Source organism: Branchiostoma belcheri, unplaced genomic scaffold (genome assembly GCF_001625305.1).
Source record: "Branchiostoma belcheri isolate BF01 breed outbred unplaced genomic scaffold, Haploidv18h27 scaffold78, whole genome shotgun sequence".
NCBI lineage: Eukaryota > Metazoa > Chordata > Leptocardii > Amphioxiformes > Branchiostomatidae > Branchiostoma > Branchiostoma belcheri.
The window spans coordinates 416,971-443,663 of record NW_017804442.1 but is presented as its reverse complement, the minus strand read 5'-3'; the positions used below and the strand labels follow the sequence as shown (position 1 = coordinate 443,663).

Here is a 26,693-nt window from a genome sequence, read left to right as displayed (position 1 = left end):
CCCTTTATTTCGGCCAATTTCCACTATTTTTCCAGCGATCCGCGGTGCCTGGTAGAGGCTAGACCAGCCCCTGCTTTAGTGATTGCACTGCTGTGTGGCCTAAGGGCTATTAACACGGAGATGGGCGCCGCCCTATACGTCACTTGATGCTGGAAGGAAATTTAACTTACCTAATACCCATTCTGATTATGAGTATCTGATCTCTTTACAGGAGACGACAAATGAACAACTTCAAGCAAGTCACATTCGGACAGGCGCCATGTACGTGATGACGTGGACTATCGCCTAGCAACGCATGGTGACGTGGACTGTCGCCTAGCAACGCATGATGACGAGTCACATTAACAGTCGTAGCAGTCCGTTGTCAACCCTGGTCCTTGCTAGATCATTCCTTATAATTACTTCATTTACAAACAATTGTCTGTTGACAACAGAATATGTAAATATTGTACAGGAAATGCAGTGGAGGAATGAAATGCACTTTATTACCTCATTACATAGCACCGAAAGAGATAAGTTATTTGAAATGGTAAAAAATGTTCCCTAGCTTTAATCACCTTCCCAGCCTACAAAAAAAAAACTGCATTTCCATTAACACCTCCCAATTCATACATCTCGCAAAATGTCGGCCATTTCATACTCCACTGCACACGAAAAAAAATTAAACCCAACAATAACTATATCCAAAGTAGCATTAGCATTAATTATTATCATTTTCACTGTTTATTTTGTTATCAGAGATGTAACATGTGCACGAAGAACAATAAACCAGTATTATTATCTGGTTTCACTAGTTAACAATGGCAAAATGATATATGAAAAATGTATATGAAAAAGTACGTAAAGTTGCGAATTTTAAGATGACTGCATTAATTTCCGCCTTTTGCAAAATAACTAGCTAAACTTATATTTTGTTATTGGCCATGTAAAAGCTTAGCTAAACAAGCCTACAAGAAGTAAAATAAAGATATACCGAAAAAAACCTCCAAGAAATGAAATAAGGGCTGAAAATACAAAGTACTACAGCAAATTTTGGTGCCATCAAAATTAACCCAATTCAGAACGGGTAACACCAGAGCTAATGATATAGTCCGCCATCTTGGATTTTGACCAATGACGTCATCAAATTAGCATAAATCATGAATATTCAATGAGAGAAATTACATATAATTATATATGTTATTAATGTTAGAAAGGAAGTATAATCAACAAAAAAAACAGAAAATTATAATGTTACTTTTTAATTTTACTGATTTTTCCAAACACTGCCTGTCAGAAACCCGTTACCATGGCAACACGAAAAACTCATAAACTCATCTAATTAATATGAAATTGTTCCCAGATATATATGAGGATAATTCACCAAATTTGACGGTTCTAGCCCAAGCCGATCAGGCGCTATCTGAGATGAAAGTTGGCGTGGATCTGAAAAACCTAGCCTCTACCAGGCACCGCGGATCGCTGGAAAAATAGTAGAAATTGGCCGAAATAAAGGAATAATATACCAGGGGAGGTAGCCGGCCAGAAAAGATCCAATTGGCGACCCACGGGTCGCGAATTGGATCTTCTCTGGTATATTTTTCCTTTATTTCGGCCGATTTCTACTATTTTTCCGGCGATCCGCCGTGCCTGGTAGAGGCTAGAAAAGCCGCCCCCCACCCCACCCCTGTCTGAATAGGGTTAAATCCGTGCCAGTTGCGCACAATAAGAATCTCTCACATGTCATCAAGGTAGGATGGAAAAATCTCTTTCAGGTCTTCGGGACGTTGCAGCCAGAATGACTTGATTTTCATTTCGTTGTCAGGTTTGCCGATGCGAGCCGCTTTCGTCCCCGTCCAGTACGGCGCTTCCTCGAGTTCCCATCCATAGAAGGTGTTGAGAATGGCGATGATGCCTTTCAGCGCCGAAATCGCAACGTCCTTACCTAAAAAAAACATTAACGGCTCTTGGTCGCAAATGTGCTGATGTTGACACATTGGCGCACCAAATCCGTAGGGTGTTTTTTTGGCACCCAGTTAGACAATTAGCCTGTGAGGCTCGGTGAGCGTCACTCCACCGTACATGGTGGGGAAGTCGTGTAAAGTGCCTTATCCAAGGGCGCAACGTCGGGCCACGGTGAGTATCGAACCCAGGACCTCTCGGTTCCGAGTCCAACGCTCTAACCGTTGCGCCACCGACGTCCTTACGTACGAAGGACCATAGGTACTTTTTATTTATCTATTTATTTCTGCTTACAAAGAAGCCAGGGTGTCCCAACTAGTCAAAGACTATTACTAATGGACACCCTTACGATTCAACAAGGCTTCGTCATGTCAGTTCTCGTGGTTCAAAACCAATTTCTCTTCGTTCAAACCTTTTTTCTCTTCGTTCAAAACCCATTTTCTCATCGTTCAAAACCCATTTTTTATCGTTCAAAACCCATTTCTCTTCCTTCAAAACCTTACTTGCAGTTCCTATGGTGTTGTCTAACCATAGGAACTACCCTATGTACTTTAAGTCTTGGTCACAACCTGCCGTACGTGCTTCTGCGTGCTGTCTACGTGCAAAAACGTGGGCAAACGTAGGGTATCCGTGCGTGGTGAGTACCGCTTCCGTACGGAAGCCTACGGATTTGGGAGCACGCAGACACGCCGTAGAACTTTAAGTGCATGTAAAACTTTTTCTACGTGCGGTCTGCGGATTCACCACCCGTACGTGCGAGTAGGAGCGACACGTGCCCCGTATGTACCGTACGTAAGAAGCACGTGTGAGTACGACCTCCTTACGGTAAAGTTGCAATCGCACAGAGATCGTACGTCGACGCCACTCCTTCCCCACGTTTTCAGAAAAATGTAGCAGACGTGGCCGCCCCAAAAGAAAAAAAACGTACGGACAAAAAGCACAACGGACAACGTACGGCGGGTAGTGACCGGGGCCTTACATATCAATGAGCTAACTTACCGGGACACATGTGGTTGTTGACTGAGGGAGAATCCACGAGTCGCCCGTTAAAGATGATATGGTTTTCCCGGCGAGCTTTGCCCTCGGGGCCGAGAAACCTGCCGACGAAATTTACGAAAATCATTGTTTTTTAATATTCATGACTTTCACACTTCCCATAATGCCTAGTAAAGATCACGGATATGACGTAAGAAGCGGATATACGTAATGCGACCGTGTGGGTAGGAGAGTCTTCGGTAGAAGGTAGAACGATAGGAGGTAACTTTTACGTCATTTTCTCTGATTCCAACAAAAATGCAATTATGGCATGCGCTTTATACTAGATGAATAATTCAAAGTTGAAAGTCAGTGGATAATGAATAGTCCCACGTTCTGCATAATTCGTGGGTTTTGTGATCTTGGTAGAAACGTAGTCTTTTGGTGATCTTCTAAATGACGAAAGGACGGAGAAATTGTGGTAACTGTCTGAAATAATCTGATTCTGTCGGTCTCATAGTGAGGACACTGGCTAACAAAATGTGTTTCATAACTAGAGAGGTTACATTTGCAAAGCAAATGCAAAATGTTTACCTTCGGACATGGTCTGCTCTGTTACCTCTTACTCAAACACACTCACATACATGAACTAAAAGTAATTGGTGCAGAGCAGACCATGAAATTGCAACATTATGTAACCCAACACCAGTCACCATGGTGACAGACGTCAACAAATCATGTCATTGGTCAGGTCAGAGGTCACTGTTTGGAGAAGAAGAAGAGGAAGAAACTGAGCAAAAACAATATGTTTTCCTTCGGTAAACATAATAAACCAAACCAGCACAGGGACAGCAGGTCGGACAGCACAGGGAGGTGTTTGAGGAACTCTGGGGGAATCACGGTGCCCAAGGCACGGACAAACAGGCTGTACAACTCATTCCTCCATTGCACAATCAGACTGTACAATAGCGAAATGCAGACTTGGTGTTCTTTTGTTTCATGTCCCACTCTTGTATGTAATTGTCTTGTGCGTTTCTTATATTTAATAATATGTAAAGTGCACACAATTCAGGAGTACTATGTACCCCTGCTATGTTGACTATTCTTAATAAAATTGAAAATTGAAATTGAAACCAAACCTGCGCCACACGAACTCGTCTGCTTTGTCGAAGACGGTCGGATCCCTCAATGCCCAGTAGGAAAACATGAACACAACTTCACCTTCCTTGATCTGAAATACATGATTATGAAGTAAGTTTAAATGGGGACAGACGTCTGATACAGGTCATTGACCTTATTTGTTTGGAGAAGAAGAAGAGAAAGAAAAGGAACAGAGCAAAAATGATATGTGACCCTAGCATGTCCACATCATGAAATATCAAAACCAGTTCTGCTGCAGTACCATAGCAAGCCACCAGGAGGCCGAAAATGCAATCCTTTCGAGGTCTCATCAAGATCTAACCAACCACCCACCCCCCACACACCCATACACACACACGCACACACACACACACACACACACACACACACACACACACACACACACACATACACACACACACACTTACACACACACATACACACACACTCACACACACACACACACACACACATACACACACACACACACACACACACACACACACACACACACACACACACACACACACACACACACACACACACACATACATACACACTGACAAACACACACACACACACACATAGAACCAACATGGCGGAGGAGTCACATGATGTATATTTCATTTGGTTTACCCACCTCCGCTTCCTTCTGTTCTCCCTTCTGCGTGGTGTACGGGCAAGTCGCCGGTCGCACTGCGATCACGTTGCTGGAAGTTCCTGGGCTCGGACTGAACCGCAGCGCTTCCAAGACCAGGCTCTCAACCTTTTGTAGTGACAAAAAGATAAAAGGACACCTGCATCTGTATCTGTATAACCGGTATAACTGCCCTTCGGCGTAACACACCAGCATCTGTATCTGTATAGCCGGTATAACCGCCCTTCGGCGTAACACACCAGCTTCTGTATCTGTATAGCCGGTATAACTGCCCTTTGGCGTAACACACCAGTTTCGCAGGCACGCGGCGCGGCGGCAGCTGGCTATGTTACACCGATCGACTTGTCACACCTAACCCTTGAACATCTAAGTCTAGGCACTGTTTAAAGCTATCTAATGACAATGCCCCTAGTGTACTAGGTGACAGCGAGTTCCTCTGTACGGTAGTTCTAGGAAAAAATGAATTCTTGAACCTCAATCCTTGGTTGATACATGAAAGTAATGTATGCTAGAACACATATACAACTGAAACTTGTAATGTTGATTTAAACACCCTTTCTGATAATTCTATACAATATTTAGTTCTTCGCGGTAGTTTCCTTTGTTCGTTTGATACCAACAGTAAAATAATGTTAGCCGCTCAAAATTATATATTAGAAACAAAAAGATTCTAACTGTATGTGTCTTCTGGGATGGGAGGTTTGTTACTCACGCGAGGTCTCATGTATTTTTTAATGTCTTGTAAAATATTTTTCTTTCATTGTAAAAGTGGCTGCGAGAATATAAGTTGTACCTAACTTGAGTTCGCAGCCACTTAGTCCATGTCTTTTCATTTGTAATCATCATTTCTGAATAAAAAAAAAAAACTGAAACTTTACACAAACCTTCGGCATCTCCTGCAGGGCTTCACGAGTCAGGCCTCCGTGTTTCCGCATAGCCGCGAGCGCTTCCTCCCGTAGCTCCTCCCGGTCCTCCTCGCTGAGGGTGTCTAAGTGTCAGGGGTGCCAGAGTATACAGTGCAATTTTACGGAATACAGTGCAATTTTACGGAATACAGTGCAATCGTATTAGTATACAGTGCAATCTTACGGAATGCAATGCAATCGTATAAGCTCCCAAATACCATGAAGACCCCAAAACCCACAGTTTTTGGCATGCCATGGAGACTAGGAAAAACAACAATCCGTTCAATGTGTATCGTATTTCTAGTGTGTTTAGTCTGTCCTCTAGTCTCATTTTTTACTATGTATATTATTGCGTTAGTACGTATTTCATATATGTCTGTAATTGTTAGTTTTAATGTTGAACTTGAAACCGTTATAATGATATGGATTTTATTGAATAACTTAGCAATTTTAATGTGTTATGCTTAATATGTCAAGAAATCAAATTGTACAGCAAGACACAATCTAGCCAACGGCTACAAGTTCTTGTTTGTTTTCACAAATAAACCATTTGATTGAATGAATGATTGATTGATTGATTGATTGATTGATTGATTGATTGATTGATTCTTACTCAAGCAGGCGAAGACTGTGACGAGATTCGCGCCGCTGCCGCAAACCCCGTTCAGGCTGATGGAGATGAGGAGTTGCATCGTCGCCTCGTGCTCTCCCATTCCGTGTGATTTCGCCAGATCCATCAGCTGCTGGTACCTTTAAATACAAATTAGATCATGAGTAGAACCGGACTTCTTTGCACGAGGGCATCTACATCGGGGCATTACAACCATCCCTCAACAGAGACGGGGGGCGCCACAGACTCTCTGCAACCTAACTTTAGATAAGGTGAATTGATAGCATGAAAGCTCATCTGTGTTGGTAGTTACATGTTTAAAGTTAAAACTTTTGGTCCAACACAAAAAAATTCTGTCACCTAAAGGTTTGAACCATTCACACTGGTCTTCCTCAGTAGACTGACCCAGCGAAGCTTGTCCCATGGCTACTTTCACATCGTCTACCAGATACCTTTGACCAGCACGTCGGCAGAACGTACTGCGCCTGCGCAGAACCCCGTATTTTCGCGTTTTTCGTGGGGTTTTTGGTCAACGTTGCATCAGAATTTTGCCTGTTGCAGAGGATATTCTTTCCTACATAACATTTGGAAACTACTGTCGAAATGCTAACCTTATATGAGCGAATACAACCTTATATGAGACATTCTGCCGAAATGCTATGTACAATACATTACGGGTTTCGCGCAGGTGCAGTACGTTCTGCCGACGTGCTCCTTTGACCCAGTGTTGACGTCACACTTCAAAGAAGCCACGTGACAAGCTTCACTGGGTCAGTCTACTGAAGAAGACTGGCTGACTGAGTGACTGGTCGAAAGCTCTAGGTGAGAGAACTTTTTTTGTGTTGGACCAAAAGTTTTAACTTTAAGCAAGGAGAACTGTTAAACGTTTTTCACGTACCTTTCTGATGTCTGTATTTTCTCCACAACAGACGCCTTCGCCCTGTGTGCTGCGTCGAGACTTCTCCAAGACAATAACACTTGTAAGATCCGCGATCTTGGTTGGCCGGAAGTTATGCCGTCGACGTAGGTCTCAATGTCTTTCACATCGAACGCTGATTGGCCGTAGATGGTTGGGAGAATCGCCTCACACATCACGACCAGCAGTTTGAACTCGAAGTCGTCCACCGGCCCCTTCCCCCACTGGGACACGTTCGACAGCACAGACCGCGCGGTGCAGGACGGGAGCTCACCGTAACCCTTTTTTTAAATCGTTGAAGAGGTTCGTTGAAGAGATTCATCAGTCACGTAGAGTACAAGTTCAGTAAGATAATTCTTTCAATCAGTGACTATTAAATCCTAAGGTACATACCTTAGTATGTCAGTTCGTCTCGTGTTCTCTCGCGAGACTAGGATTATTCCGTGATCAAGACGAACTGACTAGTCGTCGAAAATTCGGTATGTATCTTAGGATTCAATAGTCACTGATTGAAAGAATTATCTTACTGAAGTTGAAGAGGGTTTTTTTATTATTTTTATTCCAACATGTAATCACCAGACGTGGTGACGACACACTCAAGTTTCTCCAACTTATATTAATGCCGCCACCAACACAGGGGACAAATACATGACAGGACAATACTCATTTTCACCTGAGTGAAGTGAGGAAAGTCGTGTAAAGTGTCTTTCCCAACAAGAGCACAAGATCGGTGGCATGTCAGGACTCGAACCCGGGACTCTTAATAGTTCCGAGTCGCGCACTCTGCCGCTACGCCACACAACCCCATAAGGTTGCAGAACACAGTTTTCGCCCTATGGGGATTTCTATAGTTAAGGACCCCAAGATGACTAACTTCGACGCGGTAAGAATTATAGCAGGGTGCACTTCACAAATACGAAAATCGAATATGTTTCAGAAGAGGGTACAAACTACAAAATATCTAGAAACCAAAAAATCCTGTGGGCGTATCTGCTCGTAACGTACACTTTCAAATCGCCCTCTACGGACGTGACCTGAACTGCAGCCGACTCACCCGGAAAGCCAGTTGCGCAATACGGCGCATTTATACACGAACTGCAAAACCTTCACAATTCAAATCATACAGTCTCAAAAACCCGATACATTCTTACACCACACAGCACAATTTACATCTGGCTGACGCTCTTATCAGGCTTTCTACCCAGCCTTCAAGAATATTCGCTGCACTACTTTCTATACCCGCGTCACAGACCCGGGGGTCGCCCATTAATACTGTGTTCTGCTACCATAAGGTTGAAGAGGTTCATCAGTCACGTAGAATTATCAGTTAGTAGAATATTCCTCAATCAGTGATTAAACATTAAATAATTTTAAAAAAATGATAGCAAAATAAACTAATATGCAGGCTAAGTAACACTTAAATGATTTGAACCAAGAAGTATAGCAACTACAAGTAGATCATGAGATATCAAAACCGGAAGTTCAGCTGCAGTACCATAACAAGCCGCTAGGGGGTCCAAAATCTAATCATTTTGATGTCTCATCAAGACCTACCCACCTACCAAGTATCAAAACAATCCATTTAAGCCTTCTCAAGTTATCGTGTTTACAGACAGACACACACACACACACACACACGAACGCCTCTGAAAACATAAACTTCTTCGCGAAGGTAATAACATAAATAAGACTTTCTAAAAGGGAATTAAGCTAGTTGAATGTTGGGTTACCTTTGAGATGACGTCCATCAAAAACCCCTTGTATTTCTCGTGCGCCTTCCCGTTGGACAGCGCGCTGAGGCAGACGCCGTCCGTCAGCTCCTCGGGCGCGATCAAGCCGGAAAATGTGAACTCCTCCTTCTGGAAACGGTCGAAGTCGTACATTATAGACTGCACGGCCTTGTTTCCGGTCACCGCGCGGCAGGGGACCCCGTTGTTACACTCCGCGAAGTCTTCATCAGGGTTTGGTGCGAACATCCGGTAGAACGAAGTCAGGTATTGGACGGTTCCAAGTACGTTGCCCATGGTTAATTCCTGTATATCAAATGAAAACAAAAAGTCAAGACCATAGCATGTTCAGGACAAAAGATACTGCTGCAGAACCAAGGTCATCCACCAGGAGGTCCGCATTTGACCTTGAGCTTTGTCTTCCTAAGACCTACCACACTTCAAGGAAGCCACGTGGTAAGTTTCACTGGGTCAGTCTACTGAGGAAGAACAGAGTGACTGGTCGAAAGCTCTAGGTGAGCAAGAGAGAACTTTTCGTGTTGGATCTAAAGTTTTAACTGAAAGAAATCTGTTGATCTGTTGGTGGGGTCGTGTGGTGTAGCGGCAGAGTGCTCGACTCGGAATCAAGAGGTCCCGGGTTCAAGGCCTGACATGCCACCAACCTTGGATCATCTTGTGCCCTTGGGAAAGGCACTTTCGCTCAGGTGAAAATGAGTATTGTATTGTCTCCTGTGTTGGTGGCGGCATTAATATAAGTTGAAAAAACTTAAATGTGCTGTCGCCACGTCTTGTGATTAGATGTTGGAATATTAACAAAATCTGTTGATTGTTGTATTTTTAAACGGATAAACATAACCCAATATGTCAATTTCTGCTCATGTACAAGATATGGCCTACATCTAGGGATAAGTTGTTTTTGTTTTGCTATCCTCAACTGAGGCGAAGGATATCAGGTGGCTTGTAGATGCGGCTAGGCTACAGCTCGTGTTTTTTTTTAATTATAGCTAAAGCACACCAAGTCACCCCTACTCTTCTCCATAAGTGTTTGGTCCTAAAGCTTCTTTCCCAGAACAACATCACTTTGGAATAAGCTACCTCGTGATTGTTTCCCTTTTGAGTATAACCTTAAACTTTTCAAGTCTAAGGTCAACAAACATCTGTCCTCACTGGCTGTACAGTAACCCAAAACATTTTGAGTGGCTCCCATGAGCCTTGTTTTGTGGTGACCTATCAAGTAAGTAAAAAAAGGTCAGGGTTCATCTTGGTGCATGACGAGGGAAGAAACCGGTTTGGCAACCTTGCCTGGCCGTAGATTACTTAGTATTCACCCCGCTACGCGAAAGTTAGTCCTCGCGAACGTAAACAGGGGCCTGCATGCCCTTTTTCGTAAGGTGTAATCAGGCCTTTTTAGTCTTCGTAAACCGTAGGCAGCCTTCCCAAAAAATCAACGTAATTCGTAATCAGTACACTAGCCGCAAAGCGTAAAGTCGTAATCAGCTCTGTAACTTTACGTAATTCGTAATCGAAAATTTTGCGTATTTCGTAACCACTAACCCCCATGCAGGCCCTCATAAATGAATTTGCAGTACGTGCCGTATGATCATTATGAATCTAGGTCCAGTTTCCCAAGCAACTTGTAGTTGTTCATATGAAATACTGTTGTTAAGACGTTGCATTTGAATTATGCCATTACTAAAAACACTTTTTGTAGAAGCAACTGTGAAATAAAATACCTGCTGTAAAGGCCTAAAGGGGGATATAATTGGCCAGAGAAGGTGGCCGGCCAGAGAAGCTCCATTTTGCCTGCGTGCACACTACTGGTGAAGACTAGTTTACACATTGAAGCTATCATAACAGCCATGGCCCATAAGCTCCCGAAAGAAGTGGGGTTCAGACTAACTACGCTGACTATATAAGAGAATAATTGCCAGGGGAGTTTGGCCGCCTTGTAGGTTTGACAGGCCGAAAGAAACTACTAGTACCTCCCCGCGGCCGGACTCCCTTGGCCAATTTTACTCTCTTTTTTGCCGAATTCTACGATCCGTATTCCCGTAGAAAGGTCTGGTGGAGGCTAGGGCTCAGTGGCGATATTGATGACAACTTGTGCCTACTTACGGTGGTAGAACTCGGACGTTGAATAGCTGATTCTTGCCTATGTCTGGACGTGCCTCGAGGTTGGTGGTAGGACTGGGTACTACGAAATTATGGTTGCAGAACACAGTATTAATGGGCGACCCCAGGGGGCCAATGACGCGGGTACTACTGAGAAAGTAGTGCAGACAAAACTGTTGAATTCTGGCCAGAACGAATTATGTAGCCAGGAGTAAACTGCGCTGTGTGGAATAGAAATGTATCGGCTTGTATGTACGAGTAGGAATGGGAAAATGCGGTACATGTATTTTTCTTTGAAATCATTCTGAATCTCTTGTCCATGTACATGTTAGCAATGTGCTAAATTGTTCTGTTTTTCATCATCCGACCCGCTCCAGGGATGTCGAATTCGGAAGAGTCGAGGACGAATCTTGAAAAGGAGAGGGGGAGTAGTGTAACAGTGTGTGTGTGTGTGTGTGTGTGGGGGGGGTTATAGGCGCTACCAACTGACCCGGCTGAGGGGTCTAGAGTGGTTTTCGGCCGAGTGGTTAGAGCGTTGGAGTCTGAAACTAGTGCTCGGGAGGTCGTGGGTTCGAACCCCGGGACCAGGTTTTTTACCTCCGGGTAGGGATGTACATCCCGAGCGCGGAGGTTTTGTGAGGGAAGACGAAAATTGCGTTCGCACCCGTTTCTCGCGTTTGGGTGGACGGATATGTCTGGGAGTTGGTATACGTTTTGCTGTTGGGCTGTAGATGGTGCACGTTGTTTTGGTTTTTTAGTATGTGTGTTTTAGTGCGTCAAAATGATGCGTTTAGACCGCCGATGGACACCCCTTTCAGTGTGAAAGTGGACCTCAGCTTTTGACCTTTGCATGTATAAGGACGATTGAGGTCGCGACCACTGATCTGACCTTTCACACAGAGGGGTGTCAGCATTGTCGATAAATTCTTTCTTTGAAACTGTTCAGATGTGAACCACATGTGCCGTCAATCAACGTCTCATTATCGTGCCCGTGCCGGAAACGCCGGCAGGCCGGCCGTGTCTGAAACAGGGCTGCTATTCACACTGATATCTAAACAAACACATGGCGGCACGACCTGAATATATCACCGCCACTTGTGCTAACCGTGGCAAATATGTCGCTGTTCTTAGCTGCCTGCCGCGGTTTGGTACCGGTTAAATCTAACAGGAATCAATGAAACCTTGCTGATAAGATTGCGATTTGTTTTCGAAAATATTATTTGTTCTCGTGTTGTAACGTTCGCTCAAATGAGGTTCTAAGTTTAACCGTAACATGAAAGATATGAACACGCTTCTGTGCTATGTTTTGATGGGGTTTTTTACGTGATTTGAACTAGTGTGGGATAAGTGGGGAGGGATGGCAGCCGCGGGGGGAAGCGTAGCGGCTTGATACATTTTCGAGAGCAAGTTCCGTTCGGCGCACTGGAGTTGATCGCTGGTCGCTGAGGGTCGGGCAGCCACATTCGCCACGGGATGCCCCCTGTCCTTTCTATTTTTGGGCTCCAGTCGGCTAGGGGGGATTAGTGATTTCACAGATCATTTAGCCAATTACAAACATTTCGAAACTTTTCGAAAAACTAAAACTGAAACTGTTTTTTTATTCACATTGATTGGCAGCCAATATTCATTGCTTGGCTGAATTGCACAAGTGATTACATGTTAAAATAGCTTGAAAAGAGATACACATTAAAAAGCACAACATTGACGATTAAAATTAAATAGATTTAAAATTTTGTAGCTCAGGTCCATTAAAACAGAGGCGGACTATTTACAAATCTTGATTGCTGAGGCTTATTGCCTGAAACAGAAAAGGTTTCCTCAGTCTTTCAGTTCTGAACTTCGGAACGGAGATGTGGTTTCCATTTCTCAGGGACCGCCGTGTGCTCTGGTGTCTGTCGCAGGGCATCAAAGAATGCAAAGTGTGGCTGACATGCCGCATTTGCTTGAGCAGAGTTTTTGCTGCAGTTTCCCGTCTGTCCTGGAGGGTGGAGAAGGGGGTTGTTTGAGTACTGTTGCCGTAGGATTCTCGCCGCCCTTCTCTGTACAGCCTCAAGAGTGTTGTTCTGTTTTGCCGGTTACAGCCCACGTACACGACATTTGCATACTCTAACACAGGTCGTATCAGAGTCGTATACACAGTTTCCAGGTCCTCTGGTGGCATCCCGCCCTTCTTGAGCATGCGCAGAAAGTGAAGACGGGTTGAGCCTTTCTTTGCCATGTGTAAGATTTGGCTGTCCCACCCAAGGCTGCGGTGACGTTTGAAGCCCAGATACGTGGCACATTCAACAACCGGGACTTCTTTGCCTCCAAGTGTGAGGGGAGGTGGAACAGGTGGATTTTTTGAAAAGCACAGTCTCAACTCATAGGACTTATCCCCGTTCATAATCATATTGTTCTTGTTCGCACAGGTGTCAAGTTGCGTAGCTTCCTCTTGCATAGTTGTGTCACGTGGTATTCGCGTGAACACACACACACCCAGACACCATTCACTAATTTAAAGAACAGTCCCAACATGCACCCAACATTCTGCATCATACATTACAATACCCGGAGGTACAAAATCTACGATTTTCCTTGTTATGGGTTCACCACACCACGAAGTGGTGTGTTGAAACCATATTGTCTTTGCTGATGATTCTCCTCCTTCTTCTTCTTCTCCTCCTGCCATTTCTTTAAATGGATTCAGCTTCTTCATTTTAGGGCCTAAGGTCCTGAAATTTGGTATGGAGGTACAGTGGGCAAATACCCCTAGGCGTTTTTTAAATTTTTGTGATACAAGCTTTTACAATCGTTTTATTTGCTTTTTTAGCGGTCCCATAGGAAAGTACTGTGCGGGGGCGTACGCGCGTGACGTCACAGTAATAAGAAAGAAATTCGGCGGCATGCCCATATATGGGCATGCAAGCATGAACCTGACGCAGCCTAATCTTTTCTTCTTGCTGATTGGCTGTTGGATTTGATTGGATTAACTCAATTAACACCTGTTCAAAGCCATTCCATTTTGACAGTATGAACTCAAGTGTTTTGGTAGGTACAGCACAGGCCACGAAATACGCATCAATTTTCGAGGGACGTTCTGCGGGAGAGTGCAGGACGCTGTGCGGGACTTCCCTCGGGAGAGTGCGGGACGTCCTCCGGGAGAGTGCGATACGTTCTGCGGGAGAGTGCGGTACGTCCAGCGGGAGAGTGCGGTACGTTCTGCGGGAGCCAGACATTTTGCTCTTCTCTGTTGGAACAACGCAAGTTGGAGGTCAATGACCTGCGCCCGGCGTGTAAACAAAAAAGGACACGGAACGGATGTGTATCGTCAGCGCGCGCGCCACGGTATCAACAATTATCAGCAATCTTTACCAACTAGTATTATCTAGGTTCTGTTATAGCCTGGTATCCAGTCTGATTCGTGGTCGGGGCCGCAAGAGCTCTGGCCCGCCCGCCTCACATAAGCGTCCCGGTGTGTATTTCACGAGAGATTAATTAGCCCTCCACGAACATGTTAGCTCGGTTGGAAACGCGCAAGGCGGCAATCCCAGGCATTGCAAGTTCGAACCCCAGTGCATCGGGACATAAATATTTTTAGCAATTTAACATTTTACATTTTTATCATTTTTAACAATTTTATCAGTTTTAACAATTTTAACAATTCTGCATTTTAACAATTTCAACATTTTTTTTATTTTCGTTGTTTTGCTTTTAACATTCAAAAACTGATTGTTCTTACTCAAGAATGTCAATAACTTAGAATGTTAGTCTTTTGTATTTTTCCAACATACAAACTAAAATCACTTTGATGTTGTCACAAAAGTATTGAGCTGACAAGAGAGAAGGAGTACGGTACTCTGCCAGTGTGAAGAATCTACAGAGGTATTACCAGTCACTAGTAGCAAGAGATAGACCACATTGAATGATGACGATGAGGACGAATCATATGAAGTACTATCATAGCTAGTACAGAAATTCTACTGCTTTACTTTACTTTCTTTCTACTCTGTACATGCAATTAGCTCACTGGCATGATTTTAAAAATAAAGGTTATGATAATCATATTATATGTATAGCTTATTCAATGTATGGCTTCATAGTTTATGTGATTGTTAATAACACCTGCACAGAGCATTTCCATACTGACAGTATGTCTTTATTCAAGTGTTTTGGTAGGTATTTCAAGCTTTTCTGCTCCAGCATTGGAATGCGGGGCATGAACGTTTTTTTTATTTTGAAAATCAACAGTTTGCATTATGCAATTAAAAATCCTAACCAATAAAGTAGGGAATAGCTATCCAACTGTTGTTTTAGTTGTATGTTACTTCATATTATAGTTATATCAATGTAAATCATTGTTTTCCCTTGTGTTTCTCATTCTTTCCCTGCCATGTCGTAAAATGTGGTGAACCCATCGCTGTATTTGCTCCAAAGCAAATATTGGCCTTTCTAGTTTTTTTTTTTCGTTGTTTTGCTTTTAACATTCAAAAACTGATTGTTCTTACTCAAGAATGTCAATAACTTAGAATGTTAGTCTTTTGTATTTTTCCAACATACAAACTAAAATCACTTTGATGTTGTCACAAAAGTATTGAGCTGACAAGAGAGAAGGAGTACGGTACTCTGCCAGTGTGAAGAATCTACAGAGGTATTACCAGTCACTAGTAGCAAGAGATAGACCACATTGAATGATGACGATGAGGACGAATCATATGAAGTACTATCATAGCTAGTACAGAAATTCTACTGCTTTACTTTACTTTCTTTCACTCTGTACATGCAATTAGCTCACTGGCATGATTTTAAAAATAAAGGTTATGATAATCATATTATATGTATAGCTTATTCAATGTATGGCTTCATAGTTTATGTGATTGTTAATAACACCTGCACAGAGCATTTCCATACTGACAGTATGTCTTTATTCAAGTGTTTTGGTAGGTATTTCAAGCTTTTCTGCTCCAGCATTGGAATGCGGGGCATGAACGTTTTTTTTTATTTTGAAAATCAACAGTTTGCATTATGCAATTAAAAATCCTAACCAATAAAGTAGGGAATAGCTATCCAACTGTTGTTTTAGTTGTATGTTACTTCATATTATAGTTATATCAATGTAAATCATTGTTTTCCCTTGTGTTTCTCATTCTTTCCCTGCCATGTCGTAAAATGTGGTGAACCCATCGCTGTATTTGCTCCAAAGCAAATATTGGCCTTTCTAGTTTTAATCTGTTTCTACTGATCGCCCCTGTTTGTTACACCTCACTCTGCCATTACCAAAAAAATAAAAATAAAAATACGAGTTGTAGTTCTGTGTCTTGGAAAAAAAAGATTGCTTTCCCACACCGGGAATCGAACCCGGGCCTTGGCGGTGAGAGCGCCAAATCCTAACCACTAGACCATATGGGAGGTGCTGGTACGAGGGGATTACACAAATTGTCTTTAAATAGCACTCCAACTTGTCTAATCTTCAAGCAGATCCCTTTCGGTGGCAAAAAGACAGTATCAAATTGGCCAGGCAGTATCCATTAGCCAGAGAAGGTCGCCGGCCACCGACGGGGGTAGTGGGTGGGGGTAGCGACAAAAAAAACGGCAATATATAAAAGGTAACGATCATTCCCCCACAACCTCTGCTTGGAGAGTACACATTGTCGGCATTGCTCGATTGTGTCTACCAAATACCATCGATCACAGCATTGGTGTTTGCGCCACCTTGCGATAAAATACTAAAGTGCACCTTTCAGGACCGTCGTTTACGCCGCATAATTATAGGGTCTCACAGTACTTGATGGGCAATATCGGGTGTTAAGAGAATTTCTGTGTGACGCCTGCACAAGTACCTCCCATATGGTCTAGTGGTTAGGATTTGGCGCTCTCACCGCCAAGGCCCGGGTTCGATTCCCGGTGTGGGAATGCAATCTTTTTTTTTTTCTACACGACACATGTCTAACTCTAGCCTCTTCCAGGCTTCAGAGTTGGCTGGAAAAAGATTGCTTTCCCACACCGGGAATCGAACCCGGGCCTTGGCGGTGAGAGCGCCAAATCCTAACCACTAGACCATATGGGAGGTGCTGGTACATTAGCAGGGCAAGGAATCGAAGCATTAATTTGAAATAATTGGAATTCTTGAAATTATAATTGAAATAATTGCATTAATTTGAACCGAGGGAAGCTCGACCCAGTGAGTGAGTGAGCGAAATACAGCTCTTACGTCTTAAATAATCTTTCATGAAACACTCAATTTGTACCAATAATATACGCAAATAGTTCCCATTATTAATTTTCAAAAACTTTTTTGTGCTTTGCTGCCTTTTGTATCATACTTTTCGTTCCATAAGACTGCCCGGCCGGGTCCCCGGTTGGAAAATTATGTGACCTCAGCATAAAGTAGTAGTCTGCAGTTTGCTTTTATAACTTTTAAGTATACATGAGAGAGAAAGTATTAATAGCTTTAAGCTTGTCTTCGTAGTAATGTTGCAATGTTGTGTGAACAAACTAGTGTTGCTTTTTATGGTAGACTGTCGTTTTATAACCTGTTAAGATAGACATAAGTTATGAAGTTTTTAAACCTGTCAAGATAAGCATAATAGTTAGAGATAAAATGTTATCTTAGCTTGTCTTTTTTAGGACATTACAATATTCTATGAGCTGCTATAGTTTCGTAGGGTCGGACTGTCATTTTAAAACCCTTAAGTATATGCTAGATGCTGACTTTGCAGTTTGCTAAGAAAGAATTAGGTTAATTCTAGGGGTAAGCTTTTAAGGTTTCCCTGTGTCTATTTGAAAGACAACACGAAGTAATTGTTGAGAAGAAAGAGTGCCTGTGGCGCTTCGAAACGTTTTTCCTACAATGAAAGGAAAAGGCAAAAAACACTGTATTGTATATTACAATATCATCCCTATGTTTTCATTATCACATGTCACAAAGCATAATATTTTATATAACTAGGCCTGTGTTGCTTTATTTTAGAATTTTAAAAAGGCCACAAAAGTAGCGATTTAGCCAAACCGATGTATCCATGTACGTAGTTACATTACTAGGTTGGAGATAGCCATTTATTAACTTACGGTATTCATCAGCTAAAGCCATACGTATCAAATGAAAAGTCTGTCTGTAGTGTGCTTTTATTATTCAGAATATAATATATATTTGACAAAATGTTTCATGTCTCAGTCTCAATTATTGTCCTCTTAGATAGATGGATAGATATAGATACATTTGTATCAACTAAAGTTTTCTATATCACTCTAGACATGGTTGTCTTCTGTACGGCAACACAACTTGCCTCCCAGTGAAAAAATGAATAACAGTATGTGATGAACGAGCAGGCGTCAGGGCTTGGCTGATGTGCCTTAATTGTGTGGTTGGTACGTGTTTCCTGGTTTCCTGTAGTTAGGCCTTAGGCAAAAAAAGCCGCAAAACAAGGGGAGCATAGATTCTGTCGGTCTTCCACACAACAGGTGTTACCACGTGTTGTTGTTGTTTTTAGGTCACAGGTGACACCACGTTGTGTGACTATATGTTGTTGTTATTACATGTCGGATGTGTACGAGATGTGGTCGCTCCAGCACCACGGCCGCGATTTCTTCGCCACTCACCGGATCTGGAGAGAGAAACTGGGCAAAAAACTCCGAAATGCAGCGATGTGGTCTGGATAGGCAAGGAAAACTCAAGAAATCGCCATAACTACGACTATAACTAACTAATCTCTTTGCAGGAGACGACAGATGAACAACTTCAAGCAAGTCAAGTTCGGACCGCCATGAACATGATGACGTGGACTGTCGCCTAGCAACGCTTGATGACGAGTCACATTCGACCATGAAATTACAACATTATGTAACCCAAAAGACAGACGTCAACAAATCATGTCATTGGACAGGTCAGAGGTCACTGTTTGGAGAAGAAGAAGAGGAGGAAACTGAGTAAAAACAATTTTCCTTCGGTAAACATGATAATTACATTGGTCAGAAAATAAAAGTTGTATCTTCAGACTTTTCTGTGCATATGTACAATTGGTGGTTTATAGCAATATGACTTAGAAATGAGTTGGACCTGAGCATTGCCTCGTTTACGCCAGGATTCAAGAGTTTTGTCTGCACTACTTTCTATACCGGCATCGCGCATTAATACTGTGTTCTGCGACCGTAAGGCGCCCATTTCTACCGTAGCGGTGCATACCAGTATTCCTCCAACCTAGAGGCACGCCCACACATAGGCAAGAATTAGCTACTCAACGTCCGAGTGCTACGCGGTAAGTAGAGACAAGTTTTCATCAATATCGCCACTGAGCTCCACTTCTTTCGGGAGATAATGGCTGTTTTGATATCTTCAGTGTATATAAATGCTTAGGTCACATTTCCAAACAAACCGGGGCCCGGCTGGGCTGTTTTGATTAACGAAAAATCATCAATTTGTACCAATAATATACGCAAATAGTTCCCATTATTAATTTTCAAAAACTTTTTTGTGCTTTGCTGCCTTTTGTATCATACTTTTCGTTCCATAAGACTGCCCGGCCGGGTCCCCGGTTGGAAAATTATGTGACCTCAGCATAAAGTAGTAGTCTGCAGGCAGGCAAGATGGGGCTTCTCTCTGGCCCGCCACCTTCTCTGTCCAATGATAGCCCCTTTAGACCGATTCACAGTGATCATACAGCACAGCACGGTTTGATCTTTCTGCCTTTCTGCGCTTTTTTGAACCGTTGATACAGTACTGCGATTGAGCTGAAAATATTCTAAAAAGGGGCAGAAAGCCATGCCTTCAAGTACCAGAACTATCAACCAGGGATTGAGGTGTTTCATTCTTTCCTAGAACTATCGCAGAGTGGAACTCGCCGTCACCAAGTACAGTACCTAGGGGCATTGTCACTAGATAGCTTTAAACAACGTGTAGAGTTAGATGTTCAAGGGTTAGGTGTAACAAGTCGATCGGTGTAATGTAGCCAGCTGCCGCCGCGCCGCGTGCCTGCTAAGCTGGTGTGTTACGCCGAAAGGCTGTTTTACCGGCTATACAGATACAGATACAGAAAAGTGGCGGTGGCAGGTCAGGGGTCATCTTGGTCGAGGGAAGAAACCGGTCTGGCAACATTCCTAGTCCAGGAGTTAAACATGCAAAAATCAATTTGTGTGTTTTAGTAGCAGTTTTTCCCCATGACATGTTTTTTACTCTACCTATAACATCGGGCAGAGTTGGAAAAGGTATTTTCGTAAAGCTGTTTTATGAAGTGTACGTATCTTACATCCTTTCGCAATCTAAAAATGGGGTTTTGTGTAGTTACGTTTTCATCTGACTCGAATAGCCTTCGGCTTAAGTGTTTTGAAGAAGGCTATTTCTTGAAAGACCTGTTCTCTGATCCAATCCATGCCAGGTACTAGTACCTTGTATACAAATGTAACAAGAAATAGAGGAACTCATACGTGTGTGAAATAGTCCTCTGAGTTTCTGTGAATTGTGAAATGGAGAAGAGTAGGAGTGACTTGGTGTGCTTTAGCTACTAACACGGGTTGTAGCGTAGCCACATCTATAAGCCACCTAATATACTTCAGTTGAAGATGACGAAGCAAAAACAAGTTTAGAGTTAAAACTTTAGATCCAACACAAAAATTCTCTCACCTAGAGCTTTGGAGCAGTCACTGTGGTCTTCCTCAGTAGACTGACCCAGTGAGGCATGTCACGTGGCTTCTTTGAAGTGTGACGTCAACTCTGGGTCAAAGGTATCTGGTAGACGATGTCGGCCCCCGTCGCGGTTATGTGAATGATAATCAATACCCGTAAATAATTTCATCAGGTTGGAAGATACTTAGGGTATAGAATTTTCTTCTTACACAGTCAACCAGTAAGTTTCTCACCTGCTTACGTTTCCATGTCTATCAGACACCTTCCTCAGAGCTTCTGACTGGATTTCTGCAACTCGCCGCTATTTATCGCCAAAATAGGTGGCGCTTTTGCGGCGAGAATGCAGTCCCAAACGTGGCTGAGCTTGTATCTCCCCTCGTCCCGGTTCATCACTGGGGTTGAATTCCTTATCTAGACTGCTTCTTGATAATCAATACATTGGTTTCATTTGATATACAGGGATAGTAACCATGGGCAACGTACTTGGAACCATCGAATACTTGACTACATACAACAAAACATTCACGCCAAACCGCGAAGAGGACTTCGTGGAGTGTAACGTCGGGGTCCCCTGCCGTGTGGTGACCGGGAACAAGGCCGTCCAGTCTTTAATATACGACTACGACCGTTTCAAGAAGGAGGAGTTCAAATTTGCCGCAGTGATGGTACCGGAGGAGCTGACGGAAGGCGTGTGTCCCAGCGCCCTGTCCAACGGCAAGTTTCACGAGAAACACAAGGGTTTCTTGATGGAAGTCATCTCAAAGGCGTATGGAGAGATCCCGGCTTCCACCGCGCGGTCCGTGTTGTCCAACGTGTCACAGTGGGGAAGGGGACCGATGGACGACTTCGAGTCAAAGCTAATGGCTGTCATGGCAGATGCCCTTCTCCCTGCCATCTACGGAGAATCGACGCCTTTCGACACGAAAGAAATAGAGCGTTACATCAGCGGCGCAACCAGCAAACCGAAATCACGGATCTTACAAGTGTTAACATCATGGAGAAGTCTGGACGAAGCACAAAGTGCGAAGGAGTCTATAGTCGGGAAAATAAAGACATCAGAAAGGTACATGAAGTAGCACAATTTCTCGGTTGTTAAAGAGCACAGATTCTATGAAACGCAGATTTATCAACATTAATCAACATTATTTATATCATTTATCATATTTATTTAGTTTGTTTTCTGTACTTTATTAATTTTTTTATATTTTTCTATTATTTTTACGACTCTAAGTTAGTTAATACATTTTCTTTTACCTTCGGACATGGTCTGCTCTGTTAATTCTTACTCAAACACATTCACATACATATGTACTACTAGTATATGGTGACAGGAGCAGAGCAGACCATGGAATTGCAACATTATGAAACCCAACACCAGTCACCATGGTGACAGACGTCAACAAATCAGGTCATTGGTCAGGTCAGAGGTCAGTGTTTGGAATGGAAGAAGAAGAAACTGAGTAAAAACAACATGTTTTCCTTCGGTAAACATAACAATCTTATTTGTACTATCATGAAAGTTCAACTGTTTTGGTAGTTACATGTTTAAAGTTAAGACTTTATTTGATCCTACACAAAGAAATTCTCTCACCTAAAGTTTTCCACCGGTCACTCTGGTCTTCCTCAGTAGACTGACCCAGTGAAGCTTGTCACGTGCTTCTTTGAAGTGTGACGTCAACACTGGATCAAAGGTATCTGGTAGACGATGTCGGCCCCCGTCGCGGTTCAATGTAGGGTGATTTGTAATCCCTAAATCTAATTTGTATTTGAAGGTACCAGCAGCTGATGGATCTGGCGAAATCGCACGGATTGGGAGAAAAGGAGGCGACGATGCAACTTCTCATCTCCATCAGCCTGAACGGGGTTGTCGGCAGCGGTACGAATCTCGTCTCAGCCTTCGCCTGCCTGGACACCCTCAGCGCACAGGACAAGGGGGAACTACGGGAGGAGGCGCTGGCCGCCATGCGGAAACACGGAGGCCTGACCCGGGAGGCCCTGCAGGAGATGCCGAAGGTTTGTGTCAAGTTTCAGTTGTATCGTGTTTTGAAGTTAAGACTTTTGGCCCAACACAAAAGATTCTCTCACCTAGAACTTTCTACCAGTCACTCTGGTCTTCCTCAGTAGACTGACCCAGTGAAGCTTGTCACGTGGCTTCTTTGAAGTGTGACGTCAACAATGGGTGAAAGGTATCTGGTAGACGATGTCGGCCCCCGTCGCGGTTCAATGTAGCGTGACAGATTCACAGGGCAGTCTACTGAGAAGACCAGAGTGACTGGTCGAAAGCTCTAGGTGAGAGATTTTCTTGTGTTGGACCAAAAGTCTTAACTTTAAACATGTAACTACCAACATAAATGAACTCTCATGATACTTTCAGTTGTATCATAGTGTTCTAGCATACATTACTTTCATGTCCTTTTATCTTGTTGTCACTATAGCATCGTGTCAGCTTATAAACAAATCTGAGATTTTCAATTTTGAAATCCAAAATTTTTAATCTGAGATTTGTTTAGTTATATCTAGGTTTTGTTTAGTTTATGTATCATTAGCTATTATTTTTTGTTAGCTTCATGATTACTATTTGATGTTTGTTTTGTTATAATTCACTTATTATTAGTTATTGTTTGTTAGTTTCATGGTTAATATTTGGTAGGTTTCAAGAAGGAGGAAATAGTACAAGCCTTACCTCCCCCTGCAATGTTTTTTTTTATTTCTTTGTTTTGCATTTGTACGTTGATTAGTGTTTTTATTTGTGCAAATGAATAAATTAAAAAAAAAGGTTGAGAGCTTCGTCTTGGAAGCGCTGCGGTTCAGTCCGTCCCCGGGGACTGCAAGCAACGTCCTGGCAACACGGCCGTCAACTATCCAGTACACGGCGGGGAACGGAGACAACAAGGAAGCGGAGGTGAGTACCAACCAAATGAGCCCTTGGGAAAGGCTATGTCTGTTGACAGTGCGTTTGTCTGCGTTGGTGGCGAAAGTTGGAAAAACTTGAGCGTGCCGTCGCCATGTATTATGATAAATGTTGGAATAGAAAAAAAAGACAAAGAATTAAAGATATCATATTTTTGCTTTGTTCCTTTTCTTTCTCTTCTCCTTTTTCTTCTCCAAACAAATAAGGTCAATGACCTGTATCAGACGTCTGTCCCCATGGTAACTGGTACTGTAGCAGACACCCTGTAGTGTTGGGTTACATTTTGTAGCAGAACATAATTGGAGAGGCTGGTCACCATATGCTATATGAATGTGTTTGAGTAAGAACAAGAGTTCCACGATCTCATACCTTCGCCAAATTATGTTAACCCTTGCGGGTGACGAATTATACAACTTTGATAATTGATTTTGCAAATAAGATCCTCATTTGCATGGATTGTATCAGTTGATCATATTCTCCACCCAATGACAGCCTTATCTTAACATAAAGGCTATTATAGCACTTGCTCATAAATCATGCAAATAAGGTAATGATTTGAATAAATTATATTTATTGATGTTCGCCTTCACTTAACTTCCAAACGTGGCAAGTATGAAATTCCCAGCAGTTACAACTATGAAATTATGAAAATTTCCCTAATTATGCAAATTAGGTCTTCATTTACATAATATATATCCTCGGATTTTTTTTCGTTCTCAATTACATGTCACAAGTGTTTCATAGTCCTATTATCAAACAAAGCAGATTTAAAGAATTTCCTCATTAATTATGCAAATCAGCTCCTGATTTGCATAATTGCCATTGATTATGTCAAGCATCACTTCAGCTACCTACATATCAAAAATCATGACAATCCGCCAACTGGTTCTTGAGTTATCCTTCTTCAACAAATGCTCCTCTTCCACAACAAGCCGATAATCCAAACTCATGTCACTTCTTCCCTACCCCAAGAGCTATCTACCACCAAAAATTCGTGACCCTGGTATGTCCAGATCGTGAGATATCAAAACCGGAAGTTCTGCTGCAGTACCTACGAAAGCCGCTAGGGAGCCCAAAATCTAATCATTTCTAGCTCTTATGAAGACCTACCAAGTTTCATGACAATGCATATTAAGCTTCTTGAGTTATGCTGTTCACAGACAGACAAACAGACAAGCAGACAGACAAACGCTACTGAAAACATAACCTTCTTGGCGAAGGTAATAAACAGAGCAGTAGATCATGGAAAGGTAAACCTTTCGCATTTCAGATCAAGAAGGCGAACTTGTGTTTAAATATTTTTGAGTGAGAATAAACAGAGAACTTAGTTTGTAAGGTTAGATCATGGGAAGGTAAACAAACACTAGAAAAGTAACATTCAAAGCAAATGCATAATGTTTACCTTTGCATACGGTCTTCTCTGTTCATTCTTTAATTAATACTCAAACTACTCATTCTTACTCACATTAATATACATGGTGACAGCAGTTTCCTGGTCAGAGAAGAGTCTCCTGCTATCCTGCTATAAAATTGCAACATTATGTAACCCAACACCAGTTACTATGGTGACAGACATCAACAAATCAGGTCATTGGCCAGGTCAGAGGTCAGTGTTTGGAACGGAAGAAGAAGAAGAAACTGAGCGAAAACAATATGTTCTCCTGCGGTAAACATAATTATGCATTTCAGATCAAGGAAGGCGAACTTGTGTTTGAATGTGTTTGAGTGAGAATAAACAGAGAAGATATTTGTAAGGTTAGATCATGGAAAGGTAAACAAACATTATGCATTTCAGATCAAGGAAGGCGAACTTGTGTTTCTCCTTACCTACTGGGCACTGAGAGACCCCGCCGTCTTCGACAAGCCAGGCGAGTTCGTGTGGCGCAGGTTCCTCGGCCCTGAGGGAGAAGCACGCCGGGAAAACCATCTCATCTTCAACGGGCGGTTCGTGGACGCTCCCGCGGTCACCAACCACATGTGCGCGGGCAAGAACGTCGCGCTGTCCGTGTTCAAAGGAATCTTCGCCATTCTCGTCACCTTCTTCGGATGGGAGCTTCAGGAGGCGCCGTTTTGGACGGGGACCAAAGTGGTTCGCCTCGGCCGGCCGGACAACGAGGTGAAGATCAAGTCATTCTCGCTGCAACATCCCGAAGACTTGAAAGAGATTTTTCCATCCTACTTCGATGACATCACCCGAGATTCTTAGTATAATGCTCGACTGGCGATGGGCTCCCTCGGAAATCAGTCTTAACGGCTGAAGAGACTACCCATATGTTAGTAAGAATAATAAATAGATAACCCTATTCAGACGGGGGGGGGGGGTGAGGTACTGTAATTCCATTTAATATTGCGGTTGGAAATTATAGCGGTGGGAGGAAAATGGACTAGCTCATGGCACTTAATTTTAGCAGTGTGGACAAGGCAGATGATCAAAAGTGTTCAAATACAATGTATTACGGTACTGAAATTTTAGCGGTAAAAAAGTAACAGCTAAATCAGCTATGATTAAGTGACAGTTAACAAATATTATTGGTGTTTGCGCCACCTTGCGACTGGATACCAAACTGCACCTTTCAGCAGCGTCTCATCTACGCTGCATGATTGTAGGGGCGTCTGACTTGATCGACATATCGAGTGGTAAGAGAATTTCTGTGTGACGCATGTACAAGCACCTCCCATATGGTCTAGTGGTTAGGATTTGGCGCTCTCACCGCCAAGGCCCGGGTTCGATTCCCGGTGTGGGAATGCAATCTTTTTTTTTTCTACACGACACATGTCTAATTCTTGCCTCTTCCAGGCTTCAGAGGCGGCTGGAAAGAGTAGAAACTGCGGACCAACTCCCCCGGCATGTTATCTGTCTTGTTGGCCAATGTTCACTAAACATTAGATTTGAGCCACAGTGGATTTGAGAGTCCGCCTACGAATTAGCCTCTACCAAGCACCGCGGATCGCTGGAAAAATAGTAGAAATTGGCCGAAATAAAGGGATAGTGTACCAGAGAAGATCCAGGGCCATAGAAGCTCCATTTTGCGACCCACGGACCCACTTCTATGGCCCTGGATCTTCTCTGGTATAATTTCTACTATTTTTCCAGCGATCCGCGGTGCCTGGTAGAGGCTACATACGAATGGCAGTGGGACTGAAACCGCCAATTTCGGTTGACATAAAAGGACATGCAGGCTGCCTATGATATGTAGGTCAAT

The 26,693-nt window shown here is 42.9% G+C and overlaps 2 protein-coding genes and 4 non-coding genes across 6 annotated transcripts; 3 read left to right on the top strand and 3 right to left on the bottom strand.

Annotated features, from left to right (window-relative positions):
* Window positions 1-1,627: 1,627 nt before the first annotated feature.
* On the bottom strand, window positions 1,628-9,176 carry LOC109485745. Its single transcript, XM_019789419.1, has 8 exons — window positions 8,876-9,176; window positions 7,128-7,426; window positions 6,233-6,369; window positions 5,599-5,702; window positions 4,697-4,822; window positions 4,056-4,147; window positions 2,941-3,038; window positions 1,628-1,924 (listed from the first exon to the last, which is right to left on the bottom strand). The coding sequence occupies exons 1-8, from the start codon at window positions 9,167-9,169 to the stop codon at window positions 1,716-1,718; spliced, it is 1,359 nt and encodes a 452-aa protein (XP_019644978.1). The 5' UTR covers window positions 9,170-9,176; the 3' UTR covers window positions 1,628-1,715.
* A 7,121-nt stretch (window positions 9,177-16,297) lies between these two features.
* Window positions 16,298-16,369, bottom strand: Trnae-cuc. The gene has a single exon. It is a non-coding gene; the product is annotated as a tRNA-Glu (tRNA).
* Window positions 16,370-16,801: 432 nt separating this feature from the next.
* Window positions 16,802-16,873, top strand: Trnae-cuc. Its single transcript has one exon. It is a non-coding gene; the product is annotated as a tRNA-Glu (tRNA).
* Window positions 16,874-16,955: 82 nt separating this feature from the next.
* Trnae-cuc lies at window positions 16,956-17,027 on the bottom strand. Its single transcript has one exon. It is a non-coding gene; the product is annotated as a tRNA-Glu (tRNA).
* A 1,918-nt stretch (window positions 17,028-18,945) lies between these two features.
* LOC109485742 (allene oxide synthase, chloroplastic-like) lies at window positions 18,946-26,223 on the top strand. Its single transcript, XM_019789417.1, has 5 exons — window positions 18,946-19,215; window positions 21,039-21,642; window positions 22,352-22,592; window positions 23,356-23,481; window positions 25,286-26,223. The coding sequence occupies exons 2-5, from the start codon at window positions 21,050-21,052 to the stop codon at window positions 25,694-25,696; spliced, it is 1,371 nt and encodes a 456-aa protein (XP_019644976.1). The 5' UTR covers window positions 18,946-19,215; window positions 21,039-21,049; the 3' UTR covers window positions 25,697-26,223.
* Window positions 26,164-26,235, top strand: Trnae-cuc. The gene has a single exon. It is a non-coding gene; the product is annotated as a tRNA-Glu (tRNA).
* Window positions 26,236-26,693: the final 458 nt, after the last annotated feature.

What these genes read in the sequence shown, in the direction of transcription:
- LOC109485745 (XM_019789419.1), bottom strand. Translation starts at nt 9,169, where the DNA reads ATGGGCAACGTACTTGGAACCGTCCAATACCTGACTTCGTTCTACCGG. An exon ending in TGATGGACGTCATCTCAAAG is followed by an intron (nt 7,427 to 8,875) that starts GTAACCCAACAT and finishes ATTTAAAAAAAG; the next exon opens with GGTTACGGTGAGCTCCCGTC. An exon ending in CAACAACCACATGTGTCCCG is followed by an intron (nt 1,925 to 2,940) that starts GTAAGTTAGCTC and finishes TGTTTTTTTTAG; the next exon opens with GTAAGGACGTTGCGATTTCG.
- LOC109485742 (XM_019789417.1), top strand. Translation starts at nt 21,050, where the DNA reads ATGGGCAACGTACTTGGAACCATCGAATACTTGACTACATACAACAAA. An exon ending in CCCTGCAGGAGATGCCGAAG is followed by an intron (nt 22,593 to 23,355) that starts GTTTGTGTCAAG and finishes TTAAAAAAAAAG; the next exon opens with GTTGAGAGCTTCGTCTTGGA. An exon ending in GAGACAACAAGGAAGCGGAG is followed by an intron (nt 23,482 to 25,285) that starts GTGAGTACCAAC and finishes TATGCATTTCAG; the next exon opens with ATCAAGGAAGGCGAACTTGT.